Source organism: Cetorhinus maximus, chromosome 28 (assembly GCF_964194155.1).
Source record: "Cetorhinus maximus chromosome 28, sCetMax3.hap1.1, whole genome shotgun sequence".
Taxonomy (NCBI): domain Eukaryota; kingdom Metazoa; phylum Chordata; class Chondrichthyes; order Lamniformes; family Cetorhinidae; genus Cetorhinus; species Cetorhinus maximus.
This window is the reverse complement of record NC_135906.1, coordinates 25,671,908-25,691,060: the sequence shown is the minus strand read 5'-3', so window position 1 is coordinate 25,691,060 and position 19,153 is coordinate 25,671,908. Positions and strand designations below refer to the sequence as shown.

The 19,153-nt window shown below is 45.5% G+C and overlaps 1 protein-coding gene across 6 annotated transcripts in view; it reads right to left on the bottom strand.

Moving 5' to 3' along the window:
* Positions 1–19,153, bottom strand: part of LOC144668953 (ELAV-like protein 2) — a 194,870-nt gene that overhangs the window by 52,172 nt on the left and 123,545 nt on the right. For 4 of the 6 annotated variants that reach the window (XR_013573568.1, XM_078531453.1, XM_078531455.1 and 1 more), the window contains exon 2: positions 9,413–9,656. Coding sequence is in view for 5 of the 6 variants with exons in the window: in XM_078531453.1 (XP_078387579.1) it covers positions 9,413–9,656 (244 nt within the window). In the remaining variant the exon portion in view is untranslated. Of the gene's footprint in view, positions 1–9,412; positions 9,657–14,300; positions 14,391–19,153 lie in introns of those variants that run through there. The other 2 variants (XM_078531454.1, XM_078531456.1) reach the window with 1 other exon arrangement.

The window sequence follows — 19,153 nt, the reverse complement described above, 5'->3', positions numbered from 1 at the left end:
GTAGGGAGATATGAGTTCAAAGGCTTGACCATAGAGGTAGGTTTTAAGGATCAACTTCAGGGAGGAGAGAGAGAGAGAGAGACAGAGGGTGAGAGGGAGAACACCAAGGAAGCTGAAGACAGTGAAGCAATTATGAGACGCGCAAGATGCCAGGATTGAAGATCAGGTTCGCTCAGCCTAATATTCACCTTAGGTTTTCTCTCCAACCTCACAGAATTTGGGATAGAAACTCATCTTCAGCATTAGGGCAGAGTGGACGGTATCGAATTGGCCATCTGTTCCCCTCCCAGTTCAGTTCCATTGGCTACCATACGACTGACTGTTGAGTGAATGTATAACGGGCGTCTGATTCAGTTTTGCCCATTTATCATCACTGCAAAATTCAACCCCTTCTGTGTTTTTATAGAAACATAGAAACTAGGAGCAGGAGTAGGACATTCGGCCCTTCGAGCCTGTTCCACCATTCAATAGGATCATGGCTGATCCTCTATCTCAATGCCATACTCCCACTCTCTCCCTATACCTCTTGACACCTTTAGAGTCTAGAAATCTATCTATTTCCTTCTTAAATATATATATATATAGGAACTTCCAGGTGGTGTTGTTCCCATCTATCTGCTGCTCTTGTCCTTCTAAATGGTAGTGGTCGTGGGTTTGGAAGGTGCTGTCTAAGGAGCCTTGGTGAGTTGCTGCAGTGCATCTTGTAGATGGTACACACTGTGCGTCGGTGGTGGAAGGAGTGAATGTTTGTGGCTGTGGTACCAATCAAGTGGGCTGCTTTGTTCTGCTCTGTGAAGCTTCTTGAGTGTTGTGGGAACTATACTCATCCAGGCAAGTGGAGAGAATTCAGTGACTTGGCCTCCACAGCCTCCTGTAGTAGAGAATTCCACAGGTTCACCACAGCAGTGCAGCTACAGTTCCAGCAGCTCTCCCATGGCACAATTCTCACAATCCGTTGGTAGATCTAGTGCTTTATGATGACAGGATGACTCTGTAATGCACCATCTATTACCCTGCTGCTCAGGCAGCGCTACACCGGATGTGTGCTGTTCCTTTAAAGCCACATATTATTCCTGTAGATAAGCATGTCCCAAGGTCATTTAGAGGTTAATTGTCATCCGGGATGGAAGTTTGTTGATAGGCAATTATGTGTAAGTTTTCAACTCCAGTTTGGAAGCAACCAGCAAGAAATTACTGTTCTCTTTCCATTTCTTTGTATACTTGCGGATTCTGAAGCCAGATGCAAGATCTTTACCTTAATGGTTGTAGAACTACAAAATGCCAAGGAAGAATATGGCTTTAGGCTATAGGCTATGTACATGCTGAGTTGTGGTGAACAGTAAACCTTCAGTTCATCTATGTGGGTACAGAATTCCGTGATATCAACATTATGTCAAGCATCTTTCCCTGGAGCCTGCACTGAAATATGGCCCATTATTCGTGACTTGGCAAAGATGCTTGACAGGTGGTTCTGACCTCAATTGTTAGACTTTGTCGTCTGGTCCCAAAGGCATCCAGCTATGTTTTGATTCAACGTAGCATACTTGGGTCCTTCTCTCCTCATATACTGGTGTGGACCTCATATACTGGTGTGGACCTCATATACTGGTGTGGAATCATGTCTGATTTGGACTAATTGTGTGTCTATCAGATTTGAGGTCTCAGGTATGTTCTGTACTTATGATTATGTAGCTACTTGGACCAAAGACGTTTGCAGTTAAAGTTCGTGCTAGCTTTTTGTTAGAGTTACCCAAACCAGTGCCCTGCTCTCTGTGTCTTCCTCAAGTGTTTATCCACTTTTCCCTTAAAATATGCAATGCTTTCTGCCTCAAATATTCCCTATGGTAATTAAAGCAACCTAGCCTTCTGTCTAAAGGCATATCGCCTGACCTCCTCCTTAAATTGATAGCATCTTATGACTGACTCCCTGTAAGACCCACTGCAGGAGGAGAGAGAGAGAGAGAGAGAGAGGTTGAAAGAGGGAGCATCAAAGAAGCTGAAGACAGTGAAGAAATTATGGGATGCACAAGAGGCCAGAATTGAAGATCAACTTTGTTCAGCCCAATATTCGCCTTAGCACTTCTCTCCACCCTCAGATTTTGGGATAGAATCTCAACTATGACATTGGGGCAGAGTGGACAGTATCAAATTGGCCAACCATTCTCTCCCTATTCAATTCCATTGACTACAATACAGCTGACTCTTGATTGAGTGTAGTACAGGCAACTGATTCAGTTTTTATTTATCATCAGCTCACAAGGCTCCTTTCGCAGCACCTCCAAAAACTGAAGTCTCTACCACCCAGAAGGACAAAGCAGCAGGTGTATGGGAACACCGCAACCTGAAAGTTCCTCTCCACGTCACATGCTATCTTGATTTGGAAACCATGGCTGTTCCTTCATTCGCAACCAGAAGGAAATAATCTTTCCCTCGTCACTCTCTCAAAAGCCTTCATCATTCTTAAAACCTCTACTAAATCCTCTCTGGTACAAACAGGTCCAAATTTTCAAACACCTTTTCCCATTGATAGCATCCCACTTCTGACATCATTCTCTGGCTTCTCCACAATGAAGTGCCCAGAATTGCACACTGTGTGGTCTAAGTCCTTAAGGCCTGTTTATAATCCCAGATTAAGGCTGTTGGCCATTTTTTAAGGATCACATTATAATAGCGCAGAGAAGGTTAAGATTTTAATAAAGGTATTCAGGGGATTTGACGGAGTAAATAAGGAGAAATTGTGTCCACTGGCCGGAAGATCATTGACCTGAGGACCGAGGCTTAAGATAATTGGCAGAAAAAAGTCCAGGAGATTGTCTTTCTAATTCAGGGCGTTATGATATGGAATGCACTGCCTGAAAGGGTGGTGGAAGCAGATTTGATAAGAATTTTTAAAAGGGAATGGGATAGATACTTGAAACAAAAAAATAAAATTGCAAGGCAATGGGGAAAGGGCAGGGCTGTGGTGGTCCTTGCAATACAAACAACTACTTTCCCTGATTTGGCACCTTTAACATATTAAGGTGCTTCACAGAAGCGGTTATCAAACAAAATTGGATGTCGAGCCATATCGGGAGATATTAGGACACGCGAGAGGTCAGTTTTAAGGACTGGCTTAAAGGAGGAGACAAATGTAGAGAGACAAAGAGGTGAGGGAATTCTACAGTTTAGGGATTTCAGAGAGTCGGCACGGGTAAGATGGGCTGAATGGCCTGCATCTGTGCTGTATGATTCTATGATTAGACATATTGACCTTTTTGGCTTGCTTGGCTTAGCATCGTGTTGCCTCTGTTTGCACTGTTGTGACTCCTCGAATATGTTTCTAACAAAATGGAGTGGGAGGGCTTGAGGTTCATGGGTGACGTAACCCCAATACCAGTACCAGCCAAAACCCAACCAACCTCCGAATCACTGCTGATCCAGTCTGAAAGATTCACTGGCTCATTCAGAATTCTACGTCAAATAAGGGCCAGCAGGAGATGGAATGAAGGAAATGGTGATCAGTGAACTTCACCATGATTCATGAAAGCGGCAATGCTGCTGAATCATATCCCTGACAACGTCATTAAATTCGAAAACTATTCAGGGTCCGGGCATAGTTAATAAGGGAAAAAAAAAACTGGCAGGAGGGTCAGTAACCAGAGATTTGAGGTAATTGACAAAGGATTCCAGAAGGGAGATGAGGCTTATTTTTTAAGCACACGGTTTACGGTCTAGAATGCATTTCCTGAAAGGAAGATGGAAGCGGATTCAACAGTAACTTTCGAAAGGGGGTTGGATAAACAGTAGAAAGAAAAAAATGCAGCAGGGCAATGGGGAAAGAGCAGGAGGAAGCGGGACTAATCAGATAGCTCCTTCAAAGAGTCAGCACTGGCACGATGGGCCGAGCGACTTTATGTCTGGATGATTCCATGACAGGGAAGTAATTGCAAATCTCTGCACTGCAGCAAAGCAGGGTTTTCCAGCGCTGCTCTGTAAATGGACACTGAAAGAGCAGTGGGTGGAGTACTGGTTTAACTATCCCTTCTAACTGAACCCTCTGTCCTGTAGCCTGGCATTCTTCAGGATGAATATGCGCTGACTCGATCTGCCACTCCACATGTAGCGACGTGCCAGACCGCTGTGTCAACAAATCATCCACGTGAATGGACATTTTTATTTACTACCAGTCACTAGTTTTTGCCAAAGACAGTCCACGGGGACGTAGCATTTAGGAACAGGAGCAGGCCATTCAGCCCTTTGAGCCTGCTATGCCAGTCAATAAGATCATGTCCAGCTTCTGAGTGGAAATTTCTAAGAGGTAAACAGGAGACCAAACGTCTAGTTTTTAATTTGGTCCCACTTTGCTCCAGTGGCTTCACGATACAAAGCTGTGAATTTTCCAAACTGTTTTGCAATGAATTGTCATCTTCTGTGAAACATATCGCAAAACCCAAGCCATGATTCAACTCCTCTGTCCAGTTTTGGACCTGACGAATGACAATAACCTTATTTAACAGTAATCATCATGGGTAGTTATTGGCCGTAGTGGTACTGTCACTAGATTTGTAATTTAGAGGCCCATGCCTAATGCTCCAGGACCTCAGGCTCAAATCCCACCTTGGCAACTGGAGGAATTTAAATTCAGTTAATAAAATCTGGAATTGTTTGTCAGGAATCAGTAATGGTGACTATGAAACCCATGGTGGTAAAAACCCATCTGGATCACTAATGCCCTTTAGGGATGGAAATCAGCCATCCTTACCTGGTCTGGCCTACATGTGACTCCAGGCCCACAGCAATGTGGCTGACTCTTAGCTTGCCTTCTGGAATGGCCTAGCAGTTCAAGGGCAATTAGGGATGGGTAACAAATGCTGGCCTTGCCAGCGATGCCCCACATCCCAGAAAAATAAAACCTACTGGACTCTCAGGTATTAAAGATTGAATGGTAGAGAGGAGAGCAGAGCACTGCATCTGTCAAACCACCAGTTTGTTCCATCCCTAATCTATAGTGAATGAAACAATGGCTGTAGGATACATCCAGGTACTGACAGTGATAACACAACCAGGCAATGATCAGATAAAACGCCCAAACAGTGTGAGTAATGAAACATGACCCTGTGTAGGATTAAACCTCTGCTTCATGGTGAGAAGCTGCCCATTCTTTGGCACTTATCTTACATAGGCTTGTAGTATTCATTCATTCATTGTTTCCTTAGTCTTAGTGGGGGCTGTTGGCATTGTCTTGCTTCTTCATTCGGCCCACGTCTCAATGTTATTCACCCATCCCATTTTTCTTCTTCCTCTTCTGTTTTAACCCCCAATTTCTCCTTCAATTGTTTCCAGGACGAGGCTGCCAGGTTTTCGTTTCCAATGCCCGTACTTGGGGGCTCTCTCTCTCTCTGTACTTAGCAACCCTTTCAATTCCTGAACTTCTACTCCTGACCTAACTCGCTCATTTGCCTTTCTGTCCATCTAGCCGATTCTGAGCATCCTCTACCATACCCAGATGTAGTAATATACAGTTTCAAACTATCGGCTGCACCTTTGACCAGGGGACTTATATATGTCATCAGAAATGTAAAAGAATTCAGGATATTCTCCCTTCTTCACCTCTATTAAGTTAATTGCAATGCTTCTTTCACCGCTGGCCTCAAACTGTCCTCTTTTTGAATTGTCTTTATTTATAATTGACTGAATAAAGTTTCGTAAGCAATTTTTAAAAATAATGCAGCAGAATCCCCTGTTTGCCATGGGAAGTGATGGATCAGAAATTCCTGCCTACAACAGGAAGTGACATGAAACTTCTGAAAGGAAAATGGCACCCTCCTTTGCCATAATGTAGTTAAGCTATTTGGTTTTGTAGAGTTAATAGTTATTTTGTTTGCATTTGGAATGCAAACAGGGCTAGAGCTCCTTTTAAGTAATTTATTTTACAAATAAGTTAATTTGGGATGGACAACAGCAGGAATACTGCTTTGCAGTTCAGTTTGGCACTGCTGTATATCTCCAAGTGAAATAAAGGAAGTTGTTGTGAGAGACTTTTAAAATTTTGAGGAGTTTAGTAAAATCTGGGTGTTTTGGGGGTCCTGAATTTAAGTAGCTTCCTGAATTCCACTTTAGTCTCAGTTTCCCATTCCACTGATAGTGAAACTCAGCAAATCTTTTTGTGTATAATTTCAAAATTTAGATCGTTTATATTATTTACCTTTCAATATCAGAGATACGTGAATTTCCGTAATTTTAAGAAAGAATGTGTCACGTTTACAAGTTTTAAGGGTCTTATGAGGAAAGGTTGAGCAGTTTGGGCCTATACGCACTGGAGTTTAGAAGAATAAGAGGTGACCTTATTGAAACGTACCAGATTCTGAGGGGGCTTGACAGGGTTAATGCTGAGAGGCTGTTTCCCCTCATGGGAGAATCTAGAACTCGGGGGGCGGGGTGCGGGGGGAAAGTTTAAAAATAAAAGGTCTCCCATTTTAAATGGAGATGAAGAGGAATTTCTTCTCTGGGAGGGACATTAATCTTTGGAATTCTCTACCCCAGAGAGCAGTGAGGGCTAGGCCATTGAATATATTCAAGGCTGAGTTAGACAGATTTTCAATTCACATGGGAGTCTAGGGTAATGGAGGGGGGGCAGGCAGGAAAGCCGAATGGCCTTCTCCTCCTATTTCTTATGTCTCAGCATCCCACTAGTAATATCCTCTTGAGCTCAATTTTGTTCAATAATCTAGTTCGCTAAACCTGTTTCTGATGATAACCCCCCCTTTTGACAGATTTTTATATTTGACTTGGTAAAGCTGGAGTGAGTCATGCAGAAACTGGCCCTCCTAGGTCAGGTAGTATTGTTGGAGTTGGACACGTGGTGATACGCTGTTTACCGATGATCCGAGCGGTACCACATCTGGCGGCATTTTTCCATTCTGGAGCACAGGAGCAGGAGAGGCTATTCAGCCCCTCGGGCCCTCTCTGCCATTCAGTTAAATAACGGCTGATCGGTACCTCAGCTCCATTGGACCGTCTCCCTTGATACCCTTAACTAATGTTAATCTGTTTGTCTCAGCTTTGAAAAGAGTAATTGGCCTAGTATCCACAGCCACTTTTGGGGAGAGAGTTCCAAATTTCCTTTGGTGTGGAAAAGCGCCTCCTGATTTTGCTCCCGAAAGGTCCAGCATTTTAAGTTTGTGCCCCTGTGTTGTGGATCCCCTCACCAAAGGAAATGTTTCCTCTGTATTTAACCAATTATCATTTTTAAGCATCCCAGAATTACTGCTTAATCACCCAGAGTTGAAGAACTGTAGCTATGAGGATAGATTGGAGAGGTCGGGACTTTTCCTTGGAGAAAAGAAGGCTGAGAGGAGACTTGATAGAATAATTCGAGATCCTGATGGGTATGGGCAGGGTAAATAGTGAGAAACAGCGCCTGCTCAAGAGATCACCAAGAACGAGAGGGCACAGATTCAAAATAATGGGCATAAGGAGTAAATGTGATGTGGGGAAAAATGTTTTTCACCCCAGAGGGCGGCTGGAGCCTGGAACAAACTTCGTGAGAGGGTGGTGGAGGCAGGTTCGATCGAGGTATTCAAAAGGGAATTGGATTGCTACCTGAAAAGAGAATGTGCAAGGTTGCGGGGGTAAGGTAGGGGATGGGGCTCGGTAGAATGCTCTTTCAGAGAGCCAGTGTGGACTCAGTGGGCCGAATGGCCTCCTTCTGCACTGTAAAGATTCTGTGATCTAAACTCAAGTGAAAACAAACCAAGTCGACGCAAACTGACCTCACAATTTAACTCTTTAATCCCTAGTATCTTTCGCCTCACTGAAGCTGGTGCTAAAGCTTTGAAAAAAACAATCTAATTAGCCCCACTCCCCCTGTTTATTCCCCCCCTTCCCCGCTGCAGCTCCTTTAATTCCAAGTATTTTATGCAATTGCCTGTTGAAAGTTACGACTGAACCTGCTTCCGCCACCCTTTCAGGCAGCCCATTCCAGATCATAACACCCAATGTGTTTAAATAAAAACTCCTTGTTTCCACTCTTTTTTTGCCAATTGCCTTTAACCTGTGTCCTCTGGTTACTGACCCTTCTGCCCCTATCTCCTCCTTTACTCTTACCCGTCATGGTTTTGTGCACCTCAATCAAGTCTTCCCTAAACTTCTCTGGGAGCACTGCAAGCTCCTCTCTGTGACCGAAGTTCCTTGTGCCTAGTAAATCTACTATTTATTATCCTTTCGTGGGATGTGAGCGTCACTGGCAAGGCCAACACTCATTGCCTGTCCCTAATTGCCCTTGAACTGAGTGGCTTGCTGGGCCATTTCAGAGGGGCAGTTAAGAGTCAACCACATTGCTGTGGGTCTGGAGTCACATGTAGGCCAGACCAGGTAAGGGTGGCAGATTGTCATTGGTGAACCAGATGGGTCTTTATGTCCGTCGATGGTGGTTTCATGGCCACTATAACTATAATTTGCTTTATGTTCCAGATTAATTAATTGTATTTAAATTCCACCAGCTGCTGTGGTGGGATTTGAACCCATGTCCCCAGAGCATTAGCCTACCGCTGGATTACTCCCCCAGGTGATGTTACCAACGCCACAGTCTCCCCCTGCAACCTCAACCCCTCTGAGCCCTGATATCCTTCCTGCAATGTAGAGGCCCTAACTGGACCCAATAGGCAACTTAGAAATAAGGCAGTGGTTTCAGATGGCAAATGTTGCTGGCCCGTGATATTGTGCTTGCTTCAGCTGGTGGGGGGGTGGGGCTGTGGGACCATCGTCTGCCCCACAACTACCGTTGGTTCCCCTTTTCCTATTCAGTAGAGCGGAAGGAGCTTCTGCAGCCCCAGTAACACTACTGTCCATTGCCAACTCTCCCCATTGGCGTGTTCCAATGCCACATATGGGAAGGCAGGAAGGCAGTGGCACAGTGGTATTGTCACTGGACTGGTATTCCAGAGACCCAGGGTAATCCTCTGGGGACCCGGCTTCGAATCTCACCATGGCAGATGGTGAAGTTTAAAATCAATTAAAAAAAATCTGGAATTAAAAGCCTGATGTTGATATTTGTTAAAAAAAAACGCCATCTGGTTCACTAATATCCTTTAGGGAAGGAAATCTGCCGTCCTTACCTGGTCTGGCCCTACATGTGACTCCAGACCCACAGCAATGTGGTTGACTCTTAAATGCCCTCAGGGCCAATTAGGGATGGGCAATAAATGCTGTGAGGAGGTGACTTTAAACGATAGCTGCGATGTGAAGTCTGTGACTCGTTGGGATGGGCGGTTTCTCTTCATATCACAAGGCCACATCTCAATGAGCACTGAAGCTCAGGTAGAGACAAAGAACAAGATCGATGCCTGCCCTCAGACAAAGTAACCATGAGAGACTTAAATGAGAAAACCAAGTTCTACATAGGAACATCATGCAACGCCGCTGTTTGTTTTACCTGTGATCTTATCACGGACGAGCTTGCAAGATTCAATTTCCCCGATGCTGCCGAAGAGGCTCTTGAACTCCTCCTGTGTCATGTTCTGTGGTAGGTAGTTGACGATGAGATTAGTCTTGCTGTCGTCAGAAGGCCCAGCCATCATTGGTATGGAGCAGTTTGTGCTGTTGAGGGATGGGCCATTGGATGTGTTGTTGCTTGTAGGACCATTTGCCACCTGAGTTTCCATAGTGCTGATTATCTGCTAAAGTAGAAAGACAAAGGCCGTGAACTTGAGCGAGGCCCTGGCAAACTTGAACCAAAAACCGTCGCCTTTCGAGATGATGAATCTTAGTGAGAATGAGATTGGAGCAAGTTTGGAAACCCAAACAAGCCCAGTGGGCACTTCTCACCATTTGGCGTTATCGTGCCACCTGAACACATGAAACCGAGAATCGCACAAGTTCAAAGGGGAGAGGAGTGACATCCTAAATTCTGCGCGTTTAGAAAAATATTGGAGAGTGTACCTCTCAAAGCAATTGGCAATGTCTGCTGAGGTCCTGCTGAATAAATTGAAAGATGCACTGTTGACATCAGTTGACCTGCGTTGTGCTAAGGGGGCCCCGGCTCGGGGTGGTGAGTCACTTTGCCAGGAACTTATAGGCCACAACCCAATAATCTAATCCTCTTGGTTGTTTGTCTGAACTATGTCAGTCAGGGTGGGAACTGGTTGGTGACTTTAATGCATCTCAATTGGGAGGTGTGAGAAATGGATGAGTCAAGGTACTTGTATTTTATAGGCCCTTGCCATATTGGAATGTCTAAAAACCCAATCAATTTCCTTGGGAATGCAGTGATTGTTGCAAGCCAGGCAGCCATTTTGCACCAGGGAGGTTTCACAAACAGCTATAATTACTATTTTATCATATTGCTGATGTTGGTTGAGAAGAATTTTGACAAGGGGCACCAGGGGAACTTCCTCCTCTTCTTTGAATAGTACTGTGGGATCTTTAACATCCTTCAGAGCAGGGAGATAGGGCTTTGCTTTAACATCTCGTCATCGATGGGCACCTCTGACAATGCAGCATTCCCCCAGTACCACACTGGGCTGCCAGGCTTCTAATCCAGAGGTAAAAGCAAAATACCGCGGATGCTGGAAATCTGAAACGAAAACAGAACATGCTGGAAAAACTCAGCAGGTCTGACAACATCTGCGGAGAGGAAGACAGAGTTAATGTTTTGAGTCCATACGGCTCTGCTTTGAAGAATGAGTCAACGTTCTGATCAATGCTCTGAAGAAGAGTCATACGGACTCGAAACATTAACCCTGTCTTTCTCTCCACAGATGCTGTCAGACCTGCTGAGTTTTTCCAGCATTTTCTGTTGTTGTTTCTAATCCAGACGCATGAGTGCTACCCATTGAGCCAAACTGACAGACCTTGATGTGCGTCAATCATGAACCCTGCTTTTTTCCCCTCTGGTTGCGAGTTTAGGACGACAACTTTGAAAATGAGTGTTGGTTCATCCCGATGACAGTAAAGGTGCGGATCCTGGAGAGGCTGCCTTGGAATGGTGGGCAAAGGTCTCAAAATAAAGTGGCCCAGATTCCCCGCAGTTGAGATATGGACATGACATTACATCTGGAATCTCCAGAGCTGATTCGGGATTTAATGGAGCATCCAGTGCCGGGGTGGGGGTGGGGTGATATATTAGCATGGACGTAACAAACAGGAAACAGTGAGCTGGGATAAATGGGTCATTTTCAGCTTGGTAAACTGTAGCTAGTGGAGTGCTGCAGGAATCAGGGCTGGGGCCTCAACTATTTATGATCTATATTAATGACTCGAATGAAGGGACCAATTGTATTGTAGCCAAATTTGCTGGTGATACAAAGATAGGCGGGGAAGTGAAATTATAACAGAAAAGGCTGGAAAAAGGGCTCACCAGGTTAGACCACTTCTGTGTAACCATCTGAAGTTAACGTTTCAGGACTGTGACCTCTCATCAGAACTTCTGACAGACCTGAAATGTTAAACAAGAGCAGAAAATGCTGGAAAAAACTCAGCAGGTCTGGCAGCATCTGTGGAGAGTGAAACAGAGTTAACGTTTCGAGTCCGTATGACTCTTTGTCAGAAATGTTGACTCTGTTTTTCTCTCTCCACAGACCCTGCCTAACCCGCTGAGTTTCTTTTTTTTCTCTGTTTTTATTTCAGATTTCCAGCATCCACAATATTCTGCTTTTTTCGATCAGGCAGGAAAGCAAGATTGGAGGAGGATGCAAAGAGTCTGCAAAGGGATGTAAATAGGTTGAGTGAGCGGGTGAAAATTTGGCAGATGGAGTATAATGTGGGAAAGTGCGAGGCTGTCCACTTTGGCAGGAAGAATAGAGAAGCAGAATATTATTCAAATGGAGAGAGACTGCTGAATGCTGCAGTATAGAGGGACCTGGGCGTCCTTGTACATGAATCACACAAAGTTTCATGCAGGTTCAGCAAGTGGTTAGGAAGGCAAATGGAATGTTGGCCTTTATGGCAAAGGGGATGGAATATAGAAGTAGGGAATTCTTGCTACAACCGTACAGGGCATTGGTGAGACCGCACCTGGAGTATTGTGTACAGTTTTAGTCTCTTTACTTAAGAAGGGATATACCTACATTGGAAGTTGTTCAGAGAATGTTCACTTTGCTGATTCCTGGGTTGAAGGGGTTGTCCTATGAGGAAAGGTTAAGCAGGTTGGGGCTTATGCTCAATGGAGTTTAGAAGAATGAGAGGTGATCTTATTGAAATATATCAGATTCTGAGGGGACTTGACAGGGCGGATGTTGAGCGGATGTTTCCCCTCGTGGAGGAACCTAGAACTAGGGGAGCTAGTTTAATAATAATGGGTCTCCCACTTAAGATGGAGATGAGGAGGAATTTCATCTCTAGAAGGATCCTTAGTCTTTGGAATTCCAATCTACACAGAAAACAGTGGAGACCGGGTCAGTGAATATATTCAAGACTGAGTTAGACAGATTTTTGATGACGAGGGAGTTAAGAGTTCTGGGGGAACAGGCGGGAAAGCGGAGTGAAGGCCACATTCAGATCAGACATGATCTTATTGAATGGCGGAGCAGGCTCGATGGGCCGAATGGCCTAACCCTGCTTCTAGTTCTTAGCTTATGATCTTATCTTATAAAACCGTCCTTCACTCAAGGTCTTTAGCACAGGTGAAAGTGAGTAGTTTGCCCTATTTCACATGGAACAGCATCTTGTGTCAGTCAAACTCCATGAAGATCCGTGCAATAAGATGTGCTTTACTGAGTGCCCTGTTAAAAAGTCCCTGAGGCATTGAAAGTTTGATTAATAACTCACTCGTCTGTGCTGGCGAACGCGAGGGGAAGGTGACCATGACGTTTTGTGCAGCGTGTTTGTGAACATGGGCAAAATGCCCCGTAATGGAAAATCTTGGGTTACGTTAAGGGGTTTGGGAATGGATATGGCAGGCTAGTGGGAATGATTGCTTTGAAGGGTTGCTGCTGTACAACACCGATGGAGGGGAACTGGTGGGCGATCAGTTGATGTGAATTCTTGTGGAGTCGCTGGTTTTATTGGACTGTTGGGCTTCCTGTGACTGAATACATTTCTGTCAAATTTGACTTGGAGCAGTGTGTTTTAGGAAATGCAGTCTAACAAACCAATGGCCTTGACTGTACATTTCAAAGGGGCTACTCCTCCCAATAGCCGAGGCCATTGGCTTAGGGTGTCTGAATAAGTTGAATCCTGTTTTTGTTATCTGCTAAAACCATAAACCTGGATAGTCATCCTAGGCAATTCTCAGAGTCTTGAGAATCTGAGTCATCCTAGGAAATTCTCAGTATCTTGCTGGATTTGCCCCTGTGTTTTTGTCAAGGACAAAAGAGTGTGAATTTGAGAAATGGGCAAAAGAAAATGCCCCTGTAAATTTTTCATACTTGGGTATGAGCTATGGGTCCACCCCACTGACTGAGATGGGCAGATTCAGGGTCTGCTCTAGGCACACAACATTTCTCTCAGTTGCCTGATTGACGAGGTCAAGGCTCCCCCACAGTGAAAGTCTTGTTAAAGCAGCAGGTCAGCTGCTTGGCTGGACAGCGTGACTGGAGCTTTGTGACTGGACCCAGCGGCAGGGAGGTGCTGCCCACAGCAAGGCTGCCTCAGCTGAGAGGATATATATCTATAAGCAAAATATTTTGAGGGAGTAATTATCCCCTCCTCTTTCTTGGCCTTATGCCGCTCCCTGTTAAATGGATGGGAATGACATGGCCAATCAGCTGTTTGGCTGGTCGTTAAAATATGTTGTGCGAATCCTCCTCGGAATGGAGGAAGCTAAGGAGAAATGCGATAGTTTTGATAGAGAATCTGGTTCTAGTGTTCGAGTGACAGGAGGGGTTGGTAACCTAGGGACACCAACAAAGGTCGATGATTGGCGAAAGAACTGATGGCGACATGAGAATTGTTTTTCTCAACAGAGTGAGTCGTGATCTGGAAAGCCGTCTCTGAAAGGGTGGTGGAAGCTGATTCAGTAGGTAACATTCAAAAGGAAATTGGATAAAAACATGAAGGAAAAAAAAGCAGGGCTGTGGGGAGAGAGAGCAGGGGAACAGGAGTAATTGAATAGCCCTGTGAAGGAGCAGGCACAGTTACAAAGGACCAAATGGCCTCTTTCTGTGCTTTGGAATTCTATTAATCTAAAAGTGGCCCTGGCGCTGATTGTTCCTTGCGAGGGGAGAGTTTGGTTGGTGATGAATGATGACGACCCACTCTTTGATTACCGTCTGATGAGGGGTGGCAATCCTGCTGTCTAAATTACTGAGCTTGTCATTCATTTAATAGTCATCAAAGCTGATGGCTCAGTGAGTTTATCCAGTGAGTAGCTGAACCATACGTACCAGGAAAGTCCCAGATTCCATCCCCGGTCTGTGCTTTACTTGATCTCAGCCAAGACGGTGGAAAGGGAGGTACAATTGTCCCCAGCGCCCCTGGAATAGGGATTGGAAAATCAGCCAGGGTTCCTGCTCCTGATTACTATTCAATGACCCTGCTTGAAGTGTGTGTATGTGTGTGTGTGTTGAGACGAGAGCAGATTTCGTCCTGGCTGTGATGGCCCTGTAGGTAAATGGCTTGCCAACACTGGTGGGCATTCATGATGACCACTTGGGCAAAAGTAGTGAGGGGGCATCTGTGGAACCGCACCCTCGACTGAACAGAATCCATGCTGCCTCCTGTAGAGAGCAGCACCTTGTGAAGCCAGGCTGGGGTCAACCATTCCTCATTTTGGGCATGGGAAGTCTACACTCTGATGAGGCCTCAGGAGGAGAAAGGGAGGAAAATAATTTAAAAAGAAACCAAACCAACTAATGAATAACCAATCAAAGATTCAGTCGATATAACCCCACTCAGCGCTCAGTGTCTTGAATAATGTGTGAGAGATGGCCAGTGGACAGAGGTACTGGAGACCAACACTCATTGGAACCATACCCCAGCATGCATGTGCCTAAGGGAGCGGGAGGGATGACCTACAGTCGAACTAGCAAGGGTGCGACACGCAATGGTTCCTCACACCATTGCTTGCAGTCTGCAGGTATATGGGGGCGTCAGTCAGGTAGTTAGCAGGGAGACAATCTTTGGAGCCCAGTCGTGGACAGGGAGAAGTTGGTAGGTACTCAGGTGCCGGGCTTGTAAGCCAGCCCAATAGGGAGAGACAGTCGGAGCACAGCCTGCGATTAGGAGGAGGGAAGGTTGGGGGTGGGTGGGGGGGCAAGAGAGGGTGAACGGGGAAATGGGACAAACAAACAGTCAACAAATTTGGAGTGTAGCTAACTAATTTAGGTAGTAAGTAATGGTGTGCACTGCAGCATCCACATTAATGGCGGGTTGGGGTGTGCCAGCCACACAGCTGTTACTTTTGGCTGCCAGGTGATTGGTTCAGGCAGAAAAGACAGGCGAGAAATGATAGCGCAAACACCAGCCGTAAACAATAGCAACACAGGAACCTTCCGAAGCATCAGGCATGACCCAGACTCTGCATGACCGACGCGGGCAAACTGTGACCCTTTGGGGAGAAAAAACCTGCTCGATTTTGAACACAGAATTTCCCCAGTCGTTTATCGCAAATTGTTTCTTTATAAAATCTGTGGCGCGTTATTCATCTCCCATTGAGAGTGTGTTTGCGAAGAATGTTTGGGACACCCATCGCCAGAAGCAAAGAAGCTAACGACTTCAATCTGAATAATACTCCCACATGAAATCAGTATAGCATATGTAGTAAAGAGAAGGCAGAATACCAGAGTGTGTTTTCAAGGCAGTAATCTAATCATGGGGTTCAGCTGACGGTTAGGGAGCATTTCAGCTTCGCAAACAACCTTGATTTGTTTTTCTCATGAATCGACAACGTTTCCTGAGAAAGCCAACGTGTTTATCGCGGAAGCAAGTACAGCTGGGATACCCACAGCCACCTCTGCCTTGACAATGGCGTGTTTACAGGTCAGCCGTGGCTCAGTGGCCCCCGAGCCTGACCCGGGTTCAAGTCCCACTCCGGAGGCTGGCACTGCGCTGCAGCACTCAGAGAGTGCAACTTGGTTGGAGGTGCCATCTTTTTGGACGAAACGTCAAATTGAGGCCACATTTTCCTTCTCAGGTGGATGTAAAAGACCCCATGGCACTATTTTGGAGTACAGGAGGGGAGTCCTCCTCGGTGTCCTGGTCAATATTTATCCCTCAATCAACGTCACTAAAAAACAAATAAAATTATCTAAGCCTTTATCAAATTGCTATTTGTGGGAGCTTCCTGTGCACAAATTAGTTGCTGCATTTCTTGCTTGACAATGGAGACTTTTCCTTTATTCGTCCATGGGGTGTGGACATTGCAGGGAAGGCCACAATTTATTGCCGTGAAAAGGCGGTGGTGAGCTGCCTCCTTGAACCGCTGCAGTCCGTGTGGTGTTAGGGAGGGAGCGAGGGAGGAATGGGAGTTCCAAGATCTTGACCCAGCGATGATGAAGGAACGGTGATATGGTTCCAAGTCAGGATGCTTTGTGACTTGGAAGGTACTGAATTTCCCATGCTGCCCTTGTCCTTCTAGCACAAGAATGAGGAGCAGGAGTAGGCCATTCGGCCCCTCGAGCCTGCTCCGCCATTCAATAAGATCATGGCTGATCTGATTGTAACCTCAACCCCACTTCCGTGTCTACTCCCTATAACCTTTGACTCGCTTGTCGATCAAGAACCCATCCAACTCAGCCTTAAAAATATTCAATGACCCTGCCTTCACCGCCATCTGGGGAAGAGAATTCTACAGGTGGTTAGTTCCCTTCAAAAGTACTTCTTTGGCTCCAAAGCACCTTGGGACGTCCTGAGGGTATGAAAAGTATTACATAAATGCAGGGTTTTCTTAGGCACAGATCATATTGCCGTGCTAGCGTGTTTGACAAATAATAACATAAATTGCTAATGGCTATGTCAGTAGAAGCAGGCTGTCAAATTGGAATGAAGGATGCTTACTGTAGTGCAAATTGATTTTTTAATTTGTTTCCTCTGGATGTTGACAAGGTTCTGTTTATTGTCCAATCATAGCTGCCCTGAGAAGACAGTGGTGAACTTTCTCTTTCACAGTTGCACTCTTTGTGCCTCTGGCACTCAGAGCGTGATGTTGGGCAGGGTTTTGGCCCAGTGATGGCGAAGGAGCATGTTGACCTCAGAATGGTTCTCCAGGAGAACGCCGAGGTGGTGGTGTTCCAGTGACATCGCCGCTCTCGCCACCTTGACAGAAGGAGGCTGCTGGGAGGTGGGATGACCCATCTTTGCTTTCACCCCAACCAGCGCTGGCTGAGTTCACTCATCTTCTCTCCACTCCTCCCGCCTCGTTGGGTGCGGGTGTGGAGAATCAGCACTACGGTGCTGTAGACCTGCCTCTGACCCTCATTCCCTTTCGAGTGCAACTCCTACCAGGAGTTTGTCCTCAGACTCCAAGTGACTCCCTTTTTAGAGACCCATAATGCAATTGGAAGGCTCGGCACAATTAGCACGTCTTCAGTTCAGGGAAGTGATTGTGAAGGTTGGAAAATCTTTGAACCGTTCCCCCTTGAGGTACCATGGATTAACTTCAGATGAATGGCTGTTCAGGCTGTTCTTATGTACAGACGTTCTAATAGAAGCCTAGGATGAAATTGTAAGTGAATTCGGTTTTACAAAAACAGTGGCACACTTAAAAGCGGGGACATCATATTATCCCAGGACAATTCTTTTGGAAGTCAGGAAACAGTCAACCTGTCAACAAATCTGGAACAGTTCCGATCAAACTGGAAGGTTCAATTGGGTAACTATTTTTGGCCGATCATCGTCTTTGAGGGTTGAGGTAGAACAGATATATTTTTCTTAACGCAGAGATTGCAGTAGTGTGGAGCCCTCTCTCTCTCTCTCTCTGTCTCTCAAAAAGCAGTGTATTCTTGCTCAATTAATAATTTTAAACCTAAAAGATTGACAGGTTTATGCTCGCCAGAGGGTCTGAGGCTTATTGATGGATTTGAGATCCAGACCAGCCACGATCTCACTGAATGTCGGGCGGAACGGGCTCGATGGGCTGAATGGTCTCCCCCTGTTCCTATGCTGCCATCAAGAATTTTTTTCTCCCCTTACAATAAATTGAGAATAATTGTGTGCAGTTCAAGTCGTGTCAAAAGCAAAATACTGCGGATGCTGGAAATCTGAAACAAAAACAGAAAATGCTGGAAAGACTCAGCAGGTCTGACAGCGTCTGTGGAGAGAAAGATAAGAGTTAATGTTTCGAGTCCGTTTGGTCATACGGACTCGAAACGTTAACTCTGTTTTTTTTTCTCTCCACAGACGCTGTCAGCCCTGCTGAGTCTTTCCAGCATTTTCTGTTTTTGTTTCCAGTCGTGTCAAACCTGATGATGTATCTAGTGGGACAATGCGAACATCTTTTGGAGGCGGCTTCATTTATATAAAAAGTAACACAAAACCCAGGTCAATCGCCAAGGCCAGTGATCCAGGGTAACGCCAAGGTTGACGGAGCAGGACAGTAGATGAGGTAAATTGAGAGAAGTGTGTAGGATCCTTCACTTACAGAATTGAATAAAGCCAAGATGCACTCTGAAAACCCGAGGACAGATTAGACCAGGACATTGCCCGCTTTCAATGACTGAGTATCGACAAATAGTGTTTAATGGTTGCCTGACAGTGAGTTAAAAAAAAACACTTGCGTTTTATACAACGACTTCCGCAACATCAGGGTGCCCGAAGGGGCTTTAACAGTTTTCGTTTCTTTATTCCTTCACGGGATGTGGGGAATCGCCGGCAAGGCCAGCGCTTGTTGCCCGTCCCTAACTGCCCTCCAGCAAAGCGGCTTGCTCAGCCATTTCAGGGGTACCGAGGGTTGAGAGGCAAACACGTTGCTGACAGTCTTGAGTCACACGTAGGCCAGATCGGATCAGGGTCAGGACGGCCGATTTTTACAGTCGCCATTACTGAAACTAGCTTTATAATTCCACGTTTATTAATCGAAATCAAAACTCCGCCAGCAGCGGTGGGATTTGAACCCACATCCCCAGGGCATTAGCCTGAATCTCTAGGTTACTAGCCCAGTGACATCATCACTGCACCACTGTCTCCCCACCAATTCCTGCATTGCAGCAGTGACTACACTTCACAATTACTTCGTTGGCTGTAAAGCGCTTTGAGACATCCTGTAGCCATGAAAAGCGCTAGATAAATGCAAGCCTGTCCT